General features: G+C 35.0%; 1 protein-coding gene across 23 annotated transcripts in view; it reads left to right on the plus strand.

Annotated features, from left to right (window-relative positions):
* Positions 1-484: 484 nt before the first annotated feature.
* Positions 485-18457, plus strand: part of LOC18446498 (histone deacetylase 10, chloroplastic) — a 72042-nt gene continuing 54069 nt past the window's right edge. For 5 of the 23 annotated variants that reach the window (XR_016044753.1, XR_016044751.1, XR_016044752.1 and 2 more), the window contains exons 1-6: positions 485-638; positions 1121-1311; positions 3146-3220; positions 12161-12262; positions 13273-13377; positions 14312-14383. Coding sequence is in view for 7 of the 23 variants with exons in the window: in XM_088852221.1 (XP_088708347.1) it covers positions 608-638; positions 1121-1311; positions 3146-3220; positions 12161-12262; positions 13273-13377; positions 14312-14383 (576 nt within the window). In the remaining 16 variants the exon portion in view is untranslated. Of the gene's footprint in view, positions 639-1120; positions 1312-2911; positions 3054-3145; positions 3221-11271; positions 11361-11960; positions 12065-12160; positions 12263-12656; positions 12825-12858; positions 13010-13272; positions 13378-14311; positions 14384-18457 lie in introns of those variants that run through there. The other 18 variants (XR_016044764.1, XR_016044765.1, XM_088852227.1 and 15 more) reach the window with 12 other exon arrangements.

Raw genomic sequence — 18457 nt, forward strand, 5'->3', positions numbered from 1 at the left:
TCTCTAAAAAAGTTATCACATGAGTGTGAGACTTGACTTTTCTACATATACGTGTCAAATTTAATGGTGATCCTTTAGGGTCCTATACGCATGGGTGGGGGCGGGTTAGATCATTTCTCATGTAATAACAAAAACTATAATATCCGTAGATAATTTGATGATTTTAGTGACGCTTTCCCAATAAAAACAAAATGAAAAATGATCCTATAAAACTCTTTTTTATATTTGTGTGTAGGACCTCAAACGATCACCATTAAATTCGGTACATATCTATAGAAAAGTCAAGTCCGATACCAATGTGATAACTTTTCTAAAGATCCATACCACCTCTTAATGGTGATCCTTCGTGCACACATGGATGGGGAGGTCCTAGGATCATTACTCAATCAATAAATATAACATTTGGTGCCACGGGGCCACCAAATTTATATACGCATATTATTATCTGGTAGCTAACTGTCTCCTCCTCTCACATTTCTCGTTCATTGCAGGCTGTTTTAAGGAATTCTCATTCCATTCTCCCCTTGTTTCAAATTTGAAACTAGAACAGAAAAGAATAAAAGTATATGTGTAACTAACAGAGCTTTAGGAAAAGGAGCTGATCAAGATGCTTCTTGTAACCTCCTCTCTCTGTGCAGGTACGTAATAATATTTCCTCTTCAACTCAATCCTAAAACAAAAACCCAACTTTAATAAATGGCAGGAGAGCCTTTGTTTTATTGCAGCTTTCATTTGAAAAATGTTTCTGTACTTTTGTTTGCTGTTTAATGCTTGTTTGGTATATTCCAAAATTTGAGCCGAGGGTGTCAAAGTCAACATGCTAGTTGTTGAATCCTCGTTATGCAAGTGCAGTCTGAAGCATGCTGCATTATTGACATAAACGTTCGAATTTTGATTCTCAAGTAGTTCTATAGAGTATATACTGAAGAAGCATTTCTCTCAAGTAAAAGTTGTCTCACTTGGATAAAACATCAGTTTAAGAATTTCTATTGGCTAGTGTAGGTCTTCTTGGTGGTTTAATGTAGTTCTGTGAGATGATGTTTGAATTTCATAGGTCATCTTTGTTTTTTGATGGGGTCAAATGCTTGTGAACTAAATACTTATTTCTCCTATGTTCTAGGAAATAAATACTCTGTATTTGGGGTACGGTTCTTAAAGTTTCAGAGATCCAAAAGGATACACCTTGCATTGATCAAGAGTTTGACTGTATGCTCAAGCAGTTCTACAAATAATGCCTCTTTTTCTTCTGCAATTAAGTTAGTTGATGCACAAGTTCTGTACTGTTTGGCACCTGCCTTGGGCCATAACCAGGTAAAATGAATTTTTATTTGATACAGTTTGGCATCTTTGAAAATGCTTCATGGTAGTCCCTTTGTTTTCTCATCTTACTTTGTTCGGACATAGCATTATCAGCTTATGCCAGCAACTTTGCTACTTTCTCCTTTATATGATTTAAGATAATGCATACTAATTCCATGATTAGTAACTTTCCGTTGTTTTCTTTGATAAGATGATTTGTAATTCTCATGTGATTATAATCATTCTAGATTAGAATGTGACGTGCATGTGGAGAGACTTCCCATATTTTAACCAATGCAGATGCATCTAATATAAATCAATGTTTTTCATCCTTAATTACCCAAAAAAAAAAAGCTTTTTCATCCTTTGGTGCATTTATGCCCCGTGTTGTTTTTTGGGGAGTCTCATGCAATTTTTTGAAACCCAATGCAGTCGGGAGTCCGATATGGCGATACAATCAATGCAATGGTTTGAAATGCGGGATGTGGACCCAGTGTAGTTGGGAGTTTGATGTGGTGATGAGTCGATAAATTTAAAAAATTTAAAAATCTTAAAAATTATAATAATACATTGAAAAATTTAAATGTGATTTAAATGATAGTGGGTATTTTAATTTGGGGTTTTGTTAGGGTGCTCAAACATATGAGTATTTTCTTAATGTACTCAATATTTTTGGAGATTCATTGCCCTTTGTCATGTAATACAAATTTTTTTAAGTTACAACATTTTTCGTCATTGGGAGGGTTAGGATAGATATTTCTATAAGAAACAAGTGACATTTTACTAGTGGTTAAGAAGCAATCATTGATCCATGTGAGTGATGTTACACCTCATGTGGATGATGTCATCATCCACTATAGTTAATAAAATGATTCTCTTTCTATCAACAATTTCTACTTTACCACTGATTAATTACTTTAAATGCTCCTAAACAAAAAAGTTACTGCATAGTAGGGTAAGGGTATCAAGTGTTAAAAAATGTTGAGTACCTTAAATAAATACTCATATGTTTGAGTGCCCTAACATAACCCTTTAATTTATTCATCATCTCCAATATATTAGCTGTTTGAGACTCTGAGCCTTCTGATAGCTTAATAAAGAGTAATAGAGTTTGTTGTTTTAACTTCTAACATTTAATGGTTTAAATGTCTAATGCAATTAATATGTAAATCAAGCAATCCATTCCGTCAAGTAAAATATCCAAACGTTTAAACTCCAAAGAGGTAATGACCAAAAGTTTATGACATATGAGAAAGAAGATAGTCAATTCTCAAGAAACAAATGACGCAATTTTGACTCTTATGGTTTTTGGGTTCGGCATATTTCCACTTAGCCCTTGAAAACCATTGATTTCCACTTAGCCCTTGAAAACCATTGATTTCCACTTAGCCCTTGAAAACCATTGATTTCCACTTAGCCCTTGAAAACCATTGATTAGTTGGTGAATCTTCCCAAATACCATCCTATTAATGCCTAAAAGAATCTCAAGGGATAGCCAAAATAATCTCTTAATTTTTTCAAAAGCTTTGGATTCAAGAGGAAAATCAGAAGTTGGAAATTTTTGATTTTTAAACCATGTAAAATGGTTCTAATGTGTTTTTTTTTTGTCTAGGGGATTGGGGGTGGGGGAGGGAGACAATTTTGTCCATGCTTGTGGACTTTGCAAATTAATATTTTTCATGATCTTGGTGCGCACAGCTTTGATTGTTTTACCATCTCTTTAGGATGTTGGGAATTTTAGGTAGGAAATTGAGGTATATCTACGAATGAATTCTTACAAGTTTTTGGTTTTACTACTCCGTTTGCCTTTGGAAATCTACATGTTATGGTGGATGGATTTCTGCAGGAATCTCACCCGGAATGCAATTCTAGACTTTCAGCAATTGCAAATGCTCTTGACAAAATGAAGCTTTCATCAAAGGTGTGAAGGATAACACTTCAATGTAGTATTCAACATACTCTTTCAATAAATGGTTCCATATTAAACCACAAAAAAGAAAACGGAACGATATGCATATGTAGCTGTGTTGGCATTTCATTTTACTGGAGACTTGAAGATGGATTTTGATTCTTCACATTCTGATGAATTATCTCACATGCAATGAGTATATTTCACCTTGTTTACCACTCATGCTACAATAGTTTAGTATTTTTTTCTACTTGACAAATTTGATGGGTAACTTACCACTATGAATAAGTTTCGGTTTATTGCTAAACCGTGTTTCAAGAATTGGACTTACATTTTTGTCTTACTGGTTCAGTAGTTAAGGAATGATTTGGTAGTGTTGTTAGAAACAGAATCGCTGGAGCAATGAACCCACTGGAAATTTCTTCTTGAGTTCTTCCAGCAGAGAAGCTTAACAGCTATTTAAGTTATCACAGGATATTAAAATATCAGTGTAAAAGCATTTTCATCAATATAATCTGCAATTTTTAATGAGTTGCAATAAACAGGCTCCTAGTAGCACATAAATGGTATTATGAAAGTGATAGGCCACTCAAACATTATTAAAAGTTGTCAATGGAGGCCTTTCTCTTAATAAAGGATACAAAACTTCATCCCGAAAACCTTGAATGAATCTTTGATGATCTTTTTCTTTCAAAAATGTTAACTGTATTAAGCAAGAGAAAAGGTGATACAAGAAGAGGAGCATCCCCTATCAATGAATCTTCGATTATCACCATCTGGTTAGTGCCTTTTGGATTGGAACCAAATCTCCAAATTGCCAGTTGAATAATTCTTTTTCTAATGCTTAGTTCATCGTAGTGTATTATTTGATTTGTATCTTCGCATAGATTTTCTTAGCTTCACTTTATCTATCTTTCATGACAACTTGGACTTCAGTGCCTTTACATTCACAGTTATATGTATTTGGTATCATTGGAATATATGAATTGGTCCGAACAACTTGAACTCAATCCCTGACTCAGACAGAGCCAAAACTGAGTGAACTCTCTTGACTTTTTTAGTTTTCAAAGAAACTTAGCTTTTTAAATATAGGTAAAATGGTTTTGTGACGGCATCAAGGTTTGAACTTGAGACCGGGCTATAAGAGAGAAACACATTAACAGTATACCATAGGACCTGCAATTCGATTGGCTAGAGATTCTGGTATAGTTATTTTAGAAATTGAAAAAGTTATCCCAACATGATATCTTTTCATTATAAATGTCAATTATGTGTCAACTTAGTTTCTTTTGGCATGAGAACTAGATTGTGATGGAGTTTCTGTACACTGGTATGAGCTATGAGTGTCATATAGGTTTGCTTGTAATGGTAATATCATGTTTGATTGCATAACGTTTAAACTTGCCAAGTGCGCAACTCACATTTCTACCTTTTCCAACAATAAAAGTGACGCCTCTTTTCATAATGAATCTTCCATTGTTTAGGGTCATCAATTTCTTCAAGAAAGCTGGTTTCTCACAGAGTTGTTGGAGGAGATTTGGAAGCCTATTAGGAATTGAAGTGTGAAATTGCGTGCAAGTAGAAGATTCCTATGGTAGGAAGCGCCATCTGTACAACTTGTATTGGAGGAATCGTGATTCCCACTTTTTGCTAATCGTGCTCCAACCAATTTGGAATCAAGATTCCTACCTTTTTTCAAATTGCGCACCCTAACCACTTGGAACCGTGTCAGAAATCATCAAGAAACAAGTTTCATAGGGCAAATCGTTGGAGGTTCTAGAGTATAGTTAACCAAGAATCCCTTAGTATTGAAGCCGATCTATTGAGTACGTTTAGCCAGGATTCCCCTAGTATTGCAATCAAGGTCCTCAACGGTCCTAAAGACCTAAACAAAGGTTCCCTTGGTTTTGAAATCGACTTGTTGAGTGGCCTTAATCACTGTTCCCACAATTATTGGAATCAAGGTCTATTGACCATAAAACTGGATTTGAGGTTCACTTAGGTTCTAGGTTGAATGAAGAAAGTAAAAGTATTTAATTTATTAATAATGAAAATTAATAAAACAAGATATTTATTTTGGGTTCTCGGATTTTAAGACTAATGATAAGTATAGTTTGTAGACACCCATAGAGCTCTTAGACACCGATGATATGTTAACTAATAATAAATTTTAAATAATAGAATGTTTCTCTAGTCCTCTAGGGAATTCGTGTTTGTGTTTACAAAACATAAAAATAATACCTTATACATACCTGAAAATGAGTTTTGTTTTGTTATGTATATAGTATATACTTGAAAATGAGACTTTATTTGTGATGTCCAATGTTCTAATACCTGGAATCAAACCAAAGCCAAATCTATTTCGTAAGTTGCCAACAAGTTCTAACACTAGCAAAAAATGCAAGTTGTGCGAGAATTCCTAAATTTATTTTCAATATGTTACTTAGTTGAGGTGATATTATTTTGAATGTGTTTTTTTTCTTAGTGAAAAAGAAAGTGAGTACAATTAATGAGAGAAATAACATATTATTTTTTTGTTTAAATTTTGTCTAAAAGTGCATGTAACATCAGTTTAACAATGTGTTTTTTAAGCATTAGGAACACATACAAAGAGATTTAAAGATTACAAGAGAGAGTCACACTTGGTCTAAGAAGGGTGAGGACCTTAAACTTTCCCTTAACCTGTCTCAAGCCTGGGTAAAGGAGATGGGTTGTACTAGGTAGGCAGCTAATGTAAAACCTTGCCAAAACTTTTTATGAATTCTGAATCTATATTATTTGTTTATGTTAAGAGTTCCTTGAAAGCAACACGTTGTATTGGAACCCGGGTACAATGAGAAATAAGCAAGGGTTAGTTTGGGCATTCCCTAGAAGTGACGCGCTGGAGCGCCACCCAGTTGAGATGAAAAATAGGCAAGGGTTTCTGCGACACTTTGGATGAGGGCAGGTAAAGAAGCTAGTCCAAGAGAATAGGATTCATCTAGCCATATGGAATGTAGGAACACGTACAGGTAAGAGTGTGAAGTTAGTGGATACAATGAGATAAATGAAAGTACACATAGCTTGTCTGTAGGAAACTAAGTGGAAAGGGGAAAAAGCTACGGAAATAGATGGGTATAAACTTTGGTATATAGGAAAGAATAATAATATACATGATGTAGGTATAATAATCGACAAAGATTTAAAAGATAAAATAGTTAATGTCAAGAGAGTAGGTGATAGGCTCCTATTAGTTAAACATAGTTGTAGAAGGAACCATCAGCATAAATAAGGGTGGAGGTCATAGATACATTCATAAGATTGAGATATCGAAAGTGAAAGAAAGCCTTTAGGACTAGATGGTATCTGATACAGGTTTGTAAGTGCATGGAGGAGATTAGCATTAACTGGCTGACCAAATTGTTAAGAACAAAAAAAATGTTAGACGAATGGAGGAAAAGTGCTGTGATACCTATTTTAGAAGAACAAAGGAGACATACAAAATTGTACAAACTATTGAGGGATCAAACTAATAAGCCATACTATGAAGTTGTGGGATAGAGTGATTGAGCAACGACTAAGGCATGAAATGAGTGTATCACAAAACTAATTCAGTTTTATGTCAGGGAGGTCAACAATTTTGATTATTTTCTTACTTAAGCAACTGATTGAGAAGTTTAGGACAAAGTGAAAGGAACTTCACGTAGTCTTTATTGATCTAGAGAAAGCCTAAGATGGAGTACCTTGAGATTTAATTTGCTAAGTGTTGGAAAAGAAACGAGTCTCCAGATACTATATTGATTTGGTGGGAGATATGTAAAAGGGAGAGCTAACGAACAACTAGTGGAGATTCTTGCGAGTTTTCAGTGACTATAGGTCTACATCAGGGTTCAGCATTGGGCCCATACCTCTTTGTCTTAGTTTTGGACGACTTATCAAGGCACCTACAAGATGAGGTACTGTGGTGTATGTTGTTTGCGGATAATATAATTTTGATTGATGAGACCCGAAGCGACGTCAACACAAAGAACTTTGGAGGGATGCTTTAGAATCTGAAGGTTTTAGAATTAGCCGGACTAAGACAAAGTAGATGGAATGCAAGTTTAGTAATAATAAAAGTATGGAGTCAAGCCATGAGCAGAACACCCCCACACTCTTAGATGCTCAAGCGACGGAGCACGACCAGTAAATATCTCGTGATGTGTTAGAGGAGCAGCCTTAGTAGGTGTGCGGTTGTGAATGTATCTTGCCTCCAATATTGCTTCTCCCTAGAAATCAAGGGAGAGCTTTGCATATCCCATTATACTTCTCACCATCTCTACCAAGGTCCTATTCCGTCTCTCGGCTACACCATTTTGGTCGGATGTATAAGGCATTGTATATATTGGTTTATTATGCCATGCTCTACACACATATCTCTAAAGAGTTGTGAGGAATACTCTCCGCCCCTATCTGTCCTTAGGATTTTTATCTTTTGATTTGTTTGGCTTTCTACCTCAGCCTTATATTCTTTGAAACAGTCTAGGACTTTGAACGCTGAGTGTAATAGTTAAATATGGCCATATCGCGAGTGGTCATCAACAAATGTGATGAAGAATTTATTGTGGCACTTTGTTGCCACATTCATGGGGCCACATATGTCACTATGGATGATTTCTAAAACGTTAGATGCTCTTTGCGCTTTTATGATCGATTTCTTTGCCATTTTTCCTAACACAAGTGATTCATAGACTTGGTTTAAGCCGCCATCATAATTTTCTAAAAGACCATGTATCTTTAATCTCTCCATTATTTTGTAATTAATGTGCCCTAATATCATGTGCCATAAGTAAGCATCATTATCATAAGTGGAAGACGAGGCATAAGCAAGTTGTTCTTTCATTTCAATAGAAAACAGGCCATCCTTGAGAAGATCGGTCATAACAATTTCACCATAACTTTTGACCATCATCTTATTAGCAGAGAAGATGGTGACATACCTAACCTTAGCTAACTTAGTCACCGAAACCAAACACTTTCTCATTTCTGGAGCATAAAGTGTTTGTTTTAGGACCCTAGTTTTTCCATTCTTCATTTTAAGTACATAAGTTTTCAGTCTTTTGGTTTCCTCCCATATAAAGATGTTGCTTGCCGTGACCAATAGGTTTAAAATTGCGGTGTCCATCTTTGTGATTGACACGTGAGTTGTAGACCAAAGTCAAAATACCAAGATGCACCCTTGGGATCAGCTAGCGTGCTCTTGAATAGCACACAGGCGTGTTCCCTATTTTCCCTTGCATTATCCTTATTAAACTTGCAGAACTTAGCAATATGATTGACTTTCCTGCAATTATAACATTACCTCTTTACTTTCCTGGGTTTGTTATTTTCAGATATTTTCTCTCCCCTTTTCTTTTCATCATTTTTCTTGTTATTATTATATTCTCCCTTTCCCTTATTTGTTTTGAAATTAGTTTACCATGTGCATTGAGTCTTGGGTGTCGATGCTTCACAAGCATTCTTCCTCTCTTCTTCGGCTTTTAGCAGGGTCACGAGTTCCTCCAACTTTGGAGCACTCTCACGAGCAGCAAGAGATGACACAAACACCTCCCATGAGGAGGGGAGAGTGTTCAAGAGGTGAACCACTTGCATGGGCTCAATGGGCTTCATGTTGATTGCCTCCAATTCACAAATCAAGGCTTGAAAGATATGCACGTGCTCTGCGATCTTTCCTCCTTTTGCCATCTTCAAGTCATTTTACTTCGTCATAGCTAGAGTCTTCCTCACAAGAAAGGGATCAACAAATTTTTTCTTGAATTTCTCTTGCATGACCTTAGCGGTTTTTAGGGTTTCATACTTAGAAGTGTGGGAGTTGTGCATAACCACAAGGAGGATATGTCCAGTGAGCATGTTTTTTGCACTCCCATTGTGCATATGTATCCCTTGTGGCCTGGGATGCATTCCCTCTAAGCTCTGGGGGTGGATTCTCAGTGAGGAATTTATGTAGACCTTCCTCATAGAACACATAGCCAATCTTACACTTCCACAAGGAATAATTTGTTCCATCAGATCTTTTGGTTTTCAAGATTTCAGCTATAAAATTCTTGGCTAGCATCCTTCTTTTCTAAAAAATACACGAAAACGACTGAAAATAAAAGGAAATGTGGTAGTAAGAAATCTGGCTCTGATACCAATGAAAGGTGGACTATGTGATCTAGCCAAATATGTGTAGTTTAAAATTTTCCTCTTTTTCTTTTATTATACCGGCTGGAACACTTACATGTGTCCAAGCATTACAACTTTTTAAGTTAACAAATTTTTTAAAAAATAAAGAGTTACAAATTTTGATTCAAAGGGAGTAAAGAAAATAAAGAAAGAAGATGATTCTCACTTGCTTGTTACACACAAAACTTCTTCAATTACATTGAACGGATGTAAAGATAATAAAGAAAGAAGAGGATTCTTACTTGCTTGCCACACACAAAACTTTTTTGATTGCATAGAACATAATTACATCCAAGAAGATTTGAGAACAAGAAAGCATGAAAAAGATGAAAAGCCAGAATAACTGCCAAGGATTACCTCCAAGGACTTTGTATACCCCACATTGGGTCTCTTTCAACATTGGTGCATAGGATCTTGGTCTATCACTGAGTTCTATTGAATGGAAAGCCTAGGCAAACCCTTACTCAAAACATGGGAGCATGAAGCACAATGGGATAGGGAGCTTAGGGTTAACAATGGCTAAGGCATGGGGGCCCCCTCTACTATTATTATTTAAAATCGTAAGATAGAAAAATAAAACATAAGAGAAGAGAATGAGACAGAGAGTGGCATACCTGTCCTTGGGAGAGAGAGAGAGAGAGAGAGAGAGAGAGGTCAATTCCATATGTGTGTGTAATCTTATCCACATAGGAGGTATTGATTGTGCAAAACTAGGGTTTTGGGGTCTAGAAATTGCGATCCTTATGGAGACTCAATCTTGATCGTAGATCAAGGGTGACCTGTGTGGTGAAGAGATCTTAGCCATACATTCCTTATATCAGGCATCATGATTAAAAGGAATGTGCTAGAACCTTATCCCTTAGTTTTTTTGACCTAATCCCATGAAATTTAATTTATGGAAACGTGTCATTTGATTTCAAGTAGTGTCATATAATTTCAATTAAATCACAATCTTTCTAAAATTGAAATCAATCAAAACCATTGTCTCTCCTTCCTTCTTACTTCCCCCTTTACCTCATAAGAGAGAGAAAATGAGAGAATAAAGAAAGTGGGGCATACCACCCATGTGGCTCCTCATGTGGGCCGTACGCCCCCATCTAATGGGCTCCATGTGATGGGCCCCCATCAATTTTGTGGCCCCACATCCCCTAATAAATTTTAAAATTAATAAAATGATTTTTTGAAATCATTTAGTAGTTTTAATTTCTCTTTAAATTTTATAAACTTGGAAAAATCATGTTTTGCTCTTTGAACAATCCTTTTTGGTAAATTAAAATATATAAGGTATTATCAAAATTTATATTAATATTCTAAAAATCATGTAACATAAAATTAAGCATTTTAAATTATTTTGATGGGAATTGGATTCAACTATGTTAAGGATAATGCGAATATACAGAGGCACATCTCTACTGGCGATCATGTCCTACACTCACTTTCTCAAACTGACCTAACAGTTTCCATGACCCACAACTCGTTGTTGGTATTCATGATTGGACTATCAAAGTCAGCCCACAAGTGAAGAGAATACACAACCCTAGTCCATGAATTACAGGTTTCCCTAGGGACAAGTCCAGGTCACACAGATCTTTGCACACTTCTCGCATTTGGTGCATGGGGGTTATCTCTACATCACAGGTACATGTCATATCCCCAGTGGGGTTCGCTTCCCAAGACGACTATCATATGTACATGTTGTGCTATGATCATGATGAGGATTTGGCTCTCATCCCCTCGGGCCCTAAAATTGCACACAAGGGTCAAGAAGTTCGTTGGCCATCCACCTTGGGCATCTCTCCGACCTCATGAAGGGTTAGCCCCCAAATAAAATTCAGCAAGGGTGTCCCAGAGGTGCTTCCAAAATTCAGATTTGAGAGTTCAACAACCATTGGTCAAGAGTTCATTAACCATTGGTCAGGTAACTGGGTGTGAGGTGTGCTAATCCCTAAAGGGATAACCCTAGGCAAAAGTAAGTCTTCCTTTATTTATTTTTTTATTTGTTGCTATTTTTGTCTTATTTTTTATTCCTAAATTCTTAGTATTGTTTTCAGTTGAATAAAGTTTATTTTGGCAGTAAGTTTATAAAGATCCTAGATAGTAGTAAGCTGAATTTATTGTATGTGTGGTACCTGTAAGTAGAATTTCTAGCCATTAATAATAGAATAGGAAGAAGTTTTTGAAATTATAGCCTAGAATTCTACATAGCCTCCTTTCATTCCCTACTCGAACCCAAGGTTACATCTTGCCGTGTGTTTAAGCATCATGCATCACGCCATTGGGTCCCACTCTCATGGTGAGGGATTCATCTCTACCTCCTCAAGGCACTTGATGACAAGTGGTGTTGACTGTGGAAAGCTGTCAACCTCATTAGCACTAGCAGTTTGAGGAAATTGTGCTAAAGATGACAATATATATTGGCTAGTCCCTATAGCATACTGCATGTACTAGTACTTGGTCCCAACCGTTCTAACCATTGGAATACATACGTCCATAAATTCAAGCAAGTATGTGTAGCTAGGATAACATGAATGGAATACGTTAATCATAATTAGCTTTGATTGGTTAACAGATTGTATATAATAGATGAAAGGAAAGGAAGGAAAAACAGCAGCAAATGCCTTTGAAGACTCAAAACTCCCTACACTTTTTTGTACTCATAAATACACTACATGGGTAATGCATGTATATTTTCATGGCATATACTTGTATATTCCCAGGTACCTGAATATACGCTTGAAAACTTTTAATATGGTCTTGGTTGACTTTCAGTATCGTGGTGGATACGTTTTGGAAATTACAAATTGGAGGCCTGCTTCCTTTGATGAAATTACGAGTGTTCATACAACAACTTATGTAAATGGTCTAGAGAAGGTACAGTTATGCCTTCAATTTTATTGAGTAACTTATGTAGAAGCTGGAACTACTTGGAATGAGAAGTTGGTTGCATCTGTAGTTCTAGTTTCAGCATTGCACTTCTCAGAGAGACTAAACTTGGGGCAGGCTTTTCACTGCTCGTATTCCATGAAGCACTGGAAATAATCTCTAATATTGATAATTGACATTATTAGATATTCTATTTCATAGTCATCTATATTTTATTCTATTCTTTTATTTCAATTTGTGATTGCCCAAGGGCATCTTTTTTATAAGACGTCATATATTTAACTCTACAGAATCTTTTAGCATTTGAGAATCTTGTTAACTATTACCAAAAAAAAAGAAGAAGAAATATTTACGAATACCTTGTAAACATTTCATGATGAAGGTTTTCCTCACTATCAAGCTCCTTCTGCCCCATCACTATCTGTGGAAGCTCCTTCTGCCCCATCTCTTCCCTCCTCTTTTATCCTCTACATCTTTACGGCTTGGATGACTCTACCAAGGTATTACACCCTAAATAGGAGAGGCAAGACAAATTGTTTTATGATAAAGAGTAAGTAATTCACAAATATTATTTTGTTTCAAAGCTTGAAGTTTTGCAGCCATACCATGCTTCCAACAGTTCTGGGTCTCACAGCCTCTTTATGATTACCGATTCAGAAATAGAAGATAAAGAAGTGGGTCTTCCCACCGTGCATTAAGACTTTCAAAATTCAAACCAAATCAAATTTGTAGGAGGTGAAACTTTGATGCACTGTTTCTTTGTTGAATTTCAGATTTTGTTTTTTGACTAGGCATTGTGTGGTTAATGCCTACTTTCGCTTGGAAATTGTCTTTTTAACCTGTTGGCTTTTTTCCCTGAACAACCTTAGATGTTCACTGCTTAGGTGTTGTATACATTTTCGTAGATTTTCATAGTTTTGCATCATGCGTTCCTCATGTGCAAATGTTGGGTCTTCATACTCAAATTTGATGAGTTTTGTATTTTTGTTTTGTTCTAGCATCCTAAAGGCATGCAACCCCTTTGTGGTTTCCTTTTCCAAGTGCTGGGAGTAATCCTGGCTCATAATGAGCCGAACTTGGGCAGTACTTTGAAGCTCGATGAGGTAAGCCAAGCTACGCTTGACAGCTCATTTACAACAAACCAGGTCCCAGCTGGGACAAGATCACCTTGGGCTTGTTTAATAATATAACATTTATGTGTGTTTGTTTGTATGCATGTGTATTTGTGTGTGTGTGTGCTCGGGGGTTGACCTCCTCGATATTTAAGGAGTGGCTTCTCTTGTTTCTAATGATATTTTTTCTATTTATATGATTTTTATTAATGGTTTTAATGTGATACATGGGTTTATTATTTCCCTTCAAAACAGATGTTTTTGCAAGCTTCAAGGATTTTTTAACTCTTTCAAAACTCAATTTTAAGGAAAACTTAAGATAGTTCATTCAAATTTATTGGGAAGATTATGCCCCTTGTGAACTTATAGAACTTCTTATCTGACAAAGTTTTGCATCAGCGGACATGTCTACTCCCTTACAAATTGTATATTGTTGTTGGTAGGTCCCTTAGAAAATGCTTTTAAGCTTGATTCATACATTTTGAAAATATATGAGGGGAGGATGTTGTCAGTAATTGCAGTCCCATGCCTACTTTGTCAAATACCTTCTAAGTTTTCAATGATTTCTATATCCGAAACTTAATTGTTCATAGAAGAAGCTCCATGGCCATACACAATGTGGGTTGATCAATATGCATCATCATCATGAAAGCCTTTTCCCAACTATTCGGGGTTGATCAATATGCTTGCTTAACTAATTATTGATTATGTATCAAAAGAGTCCACAATTTTGACGAAATGTGGTATTGGAAATGAAACTAACGACATGGAATTAATTACAAACACCTATCCAAGCTTCATGTACCCTACATCTTGATTGCATTTCGTTTGTACTTTGTATAATGATCTTGTTGATAATATCTAGTAGTTCTTCCTTTTTCGTCCTTTTCACTTACAAAGTGTTTCACTTGAATAATTTATGCAGGCTATGGAGAAGGCTTCCCAAGAAGGTATTGTGTTCATAGATGGATCTGGACCAACCTATGCGACTTCAACTGTAAGTTTCTTGACTATTGTGTGGTTAACTGACCTGCATGGAGATTTTCCCCATATTGAAATTTGCATTGACCTGGAATTCTTATGGATTCCATTCTTTTCTCTTACAACAAAAATTTGGCTGAATCTCCCTTAATTGGAGTCGATTTTAGTACCATCATCGTCAATGATTTTAGTACGTATTCTGAAAATTCCAACTTCTAAATAATCCCTGTAAGAGTTGGGTTTAGTTTTGAATGTCTAGGGAGAACTAAATTGGGATCTGGAGGCACGAGAGAAACTTTTTTCGAAGTGGTAAACGTCTCTGACTTGGCCTAATTTTGAGATGCAATTCGATCCCCACAAACTCATTCCCAGGATACAACTAACCTGACTGAAATGAGTCGCAAAGAGCTACAAGTTGCACTATCTAAGATCTTAAAATCACTGCTGTTATGAGATCTTGTTGTCAAATTGATAAAAGGTCAAACATTTACAGCAACTTATACATCAACTATACAACCCATTCATGTACAACAACTGATACAACGCATTTACAGAAACTGATACAACAATTGGTATTTACAGCAACTGATAACTAATTGAGAAAGAAAGAGAACTGAAAGCAAGAACTGAAACTAAAGAGGTGAAGAGAGAAGGAGAACTCAATACTCCAAGACTCGATGCTTCTAATGAGGGATGAGCTTCCCTTATATAACTTCGAAAAGGCTTCGCACAGTATAAAGATAAAGATTCTTCTTTATCTTGAACAGTGTACATCCGAGCATCTTGAACAGTAAAAGCTTTGAATAATTGTACGAAAAGGGGTTCGTACAACATCTTGTACAATGAAAGTAGAACACGTGTTGTGTCCGTACTGTCGGCAGAGTGTAAGTAGAACACGTGTTGTGTTCGTACTATCGGCAGCATGTTTGTAGAACTCATGTGCTGGATAAAGTTGCAGTCGTATTGTCCTATCAATCTTATCAGATACTTTATCGGATATTTTACTTGTATAATAAGTATCTATATGGTCCCACCATCCTTCTTCAACTTTGCATCATGTTATCAAGATTGGCTTCTCCAACAATATCGAAACTGAAACTTCCAGGACTATTTGGATTTTGATCTTCTTCATGTTCTTGATCTTCAACAATATCTTTTGTTTTTAGGAGTAGATCTAAATGAAGGTCCATTTCATTGAAGTCACAACATTTCTCGAAATATTCTTGTTCAACAATAATTTTCTCTAGACTTCGACGGTAACTTGATGGTAGATAAGTTGTGAACAATCGTCTTCCATTAGTTACTTTGAAGGCACGGTTATTTAAATTTAATTTAGCTTTAGTTCTGAAATTTGAAATATGTTTTTATATCCATATTAGAAATCTCATTATGATTCCAGTTTTGTCCTTCAGTTAATAGAAAATCATTATCTGAAGCTTTTTCAATGAAAATGTTTATATGAAACGTTCAGCAGGAATTGAAGCTCCATATTTTGGAGACCCAAAAAATCATACTTTTAATGAAATTTGGAAAGCTTTGTAATTGCATCCAGTCTAGATGCTCAAATACAATTTTTCCAGTTAATCCCCATTTGATTGCCTCTTGACTCTAAGGTTCATGATTTATATAAAATATCAATTTGGGGAGAGTTTGATAATTATAGTAAATATTACAGGAGTACTTGTTTAGTAACTCCGGGATTAGAAAAAACTGTTCTTTATCAGTTTCATCAGAGATTTTAGAAAATATTTCAGGAGGAAGTAATTGTTTGGCCTTCTCGTAGAAACAAATTCATTTTATTTATTCGAATATTGAATCACTGAATTGATTTTTCAAAAGCGAATTATTATTTCAAAAAAACTATTTATTTTTTCAAAAGCGAATTCCTCACTCCAATCCATTTGTTTACTGGATTCAAATATTTTTTATTTCATTTTTGAAAATGACACGGACTGACTTGCTATCAGGTCTGATAACCTTCCCATGTGTTTTCGAAATTTTCTTTTATTATTTAAGAGATGGTTCTTCCATGCCTCATTTAGTTCTTCATAGATTGCCATAGGAATATGAAGATTATGATAAAAGTTTGGGACTGGTTTAGTCTCTGATGGAAGCATATAATTTTCACGTAGTCGTGAAAAGTTCTCATTTAATCTTATTATTTCTGAGTAAGATAGAGGTTTAGGATTTGGGTCTTGAGCAAATTGAGAAAAGTAAAGAGGGGTATCTTTTGAAATATTCTTCTGGCTTGGTACCTGATTGGTCCCCAAATTTATCTCTCTTTTTTTTTCTTTGTTTAGGAATTTCTTTCTTCCCCTTGTTTAAAAGTGGTTGTTTTCCTTTGTCCATCTGAAAATTATTCGGGATTCTTGCTAAAAAGGTCTGCAAGAATATTATCAGTACCTTTAATATATTCAACTTCAAAACTGTAATTATGAGTAGCATTAGACCAACGAATCCTTCTAGGATTTGTTTCACCTTTGCTATTTTTTAAAAAAATTTGTACTGCTTTATTATCTGTTTTGATAATAAATTTTTCTGGTGCTAAATATATATGGAATCTTTTTATTCCATTGAGAACAACTAGTAGTTCCTTTTCATATGTGATAAAATTATTCTCAGTAGTATTAAATTTGCCAGAATTATATCCACATATGAGTTCTTTATTTACTACTGCTTTTAAAACTGCGCTCGAATTTTCAATTGAAGCATTAGTTTCAAGGATTAATTTATCTCCTTCTCTAAGAAAATTAACTGTTGGTACATTTTCAAGTTCAGCTTTAATTTGTTTTACTATTGCTGAGTCCTTTTCATCCCAAACAAATTCATCTTTCTTGAGTTTCTCTAATAAAGGTTTTTCTTTTTAGAGAAATTTGGGATAAAGTTTCTTCCACAATTAAGAATTCCTCATCTTTCTTGAGTTTCTCTAATAAAGGTTTTTCTTTTTTAGAGAGATTTGGGATAAAGTTTCTTCCACTTTATAGATGTTTTTTATCTACAATTTTATCAGGAAAATTCTTAATTTTGACAATAATATGTTCTTGTAATCTTATTATGTTCTGGTCTAAGATTGTTCCTAGAAATTCAATTCATGTTATTTCAACTTCAATCTTTTTAGGACTTAGTATAATTCCATTATCTAAGAATTTGTTACATATTATTTGTTGATGTTTTCTGTGGCCCTCTAAGGTTTGAGAAAATACCAAAACATTATCAATATAAACAACACAAAATTCTTTCAGTTCTGAAAAGATTTTATCTATCCATCTTTGAAAGATATGAGGGGCATTGCATAAACCAAATGTCATGACCTTCCGTTGATAATGGCTGTAGGGTGCACTAAAAGCAGTCGAGGGTTTTGACTCTTTTGTCAACATTATTTGCCAAAACCTTGATTTGCAATCAAGTTTGCTAAAGTATTTAGCATTTTTTGTTTGGTGGATTAATACTTCTTTTCTACGTATCAAGTATCCGTCAAACTCTAGATTTTCATTCAATCTTTGGTAATTTATAACCATTTTGGCCTTACCTATTTTTTCTTCATTATGGTTTCTTACCATAAATGCAGGGCTAGAATGTGGACTTGTAGTAGGCTCTATTAGTCCTTTTTCCAGAAGATCCTTTATTTGGATAGAGATTTCGTCTATATCTTTTTTAGTGTAGATCATTGGTTTTACTCTGATAATTTTGTTTAGATCTCAGAGTTTTGAATTACAATATCTAGGATTTCTAGACCATAGCTTTAAAGGATTTTCACTAAAAATTGGTTTTAGGTGTTTGTAAACCCAATGATTCTCATTGAGTTCTTTTATTTCATTTAACCATTCACCACGTTTTTGTGGCGTAAATCCTATTTAACATCTATACTTGTGTTCAACAAGTATTGGTATTGATACCTTCTCACGTTTTATGGTAGAAATGTGCTTGGTATCATGAATTTCTATTGGATAGTGATTTTAAAGAAAGTTATTTCCAAGAATAAAATCACCATGCATAAAAGGAAAACATAGAATTTTTGGAATAATTTTTTTTTTATTTTCTAACCAAACGGATACATTTTTGGCTTTATTATTATTACCATTAATACCAG

The sequence above is a fragment of the Amborella trichopoda genome, chromosome 11 (genome assembly GCF_054954075.1).
Source record: "Amborella trichopoda isolate Santa Cruz 75 chromosome 11, AtrichopodaSantaCruz75HAP2 v2.0, whole genome shotgun sequence".
In the NCBI taxonomy this organism is placed as follows: Eukaryota; Viridiplantae; Streptophyta; class Magnoliopsida; order Amborellales; family Amborellaceae; genus Amborella; species Amborella trichopoda.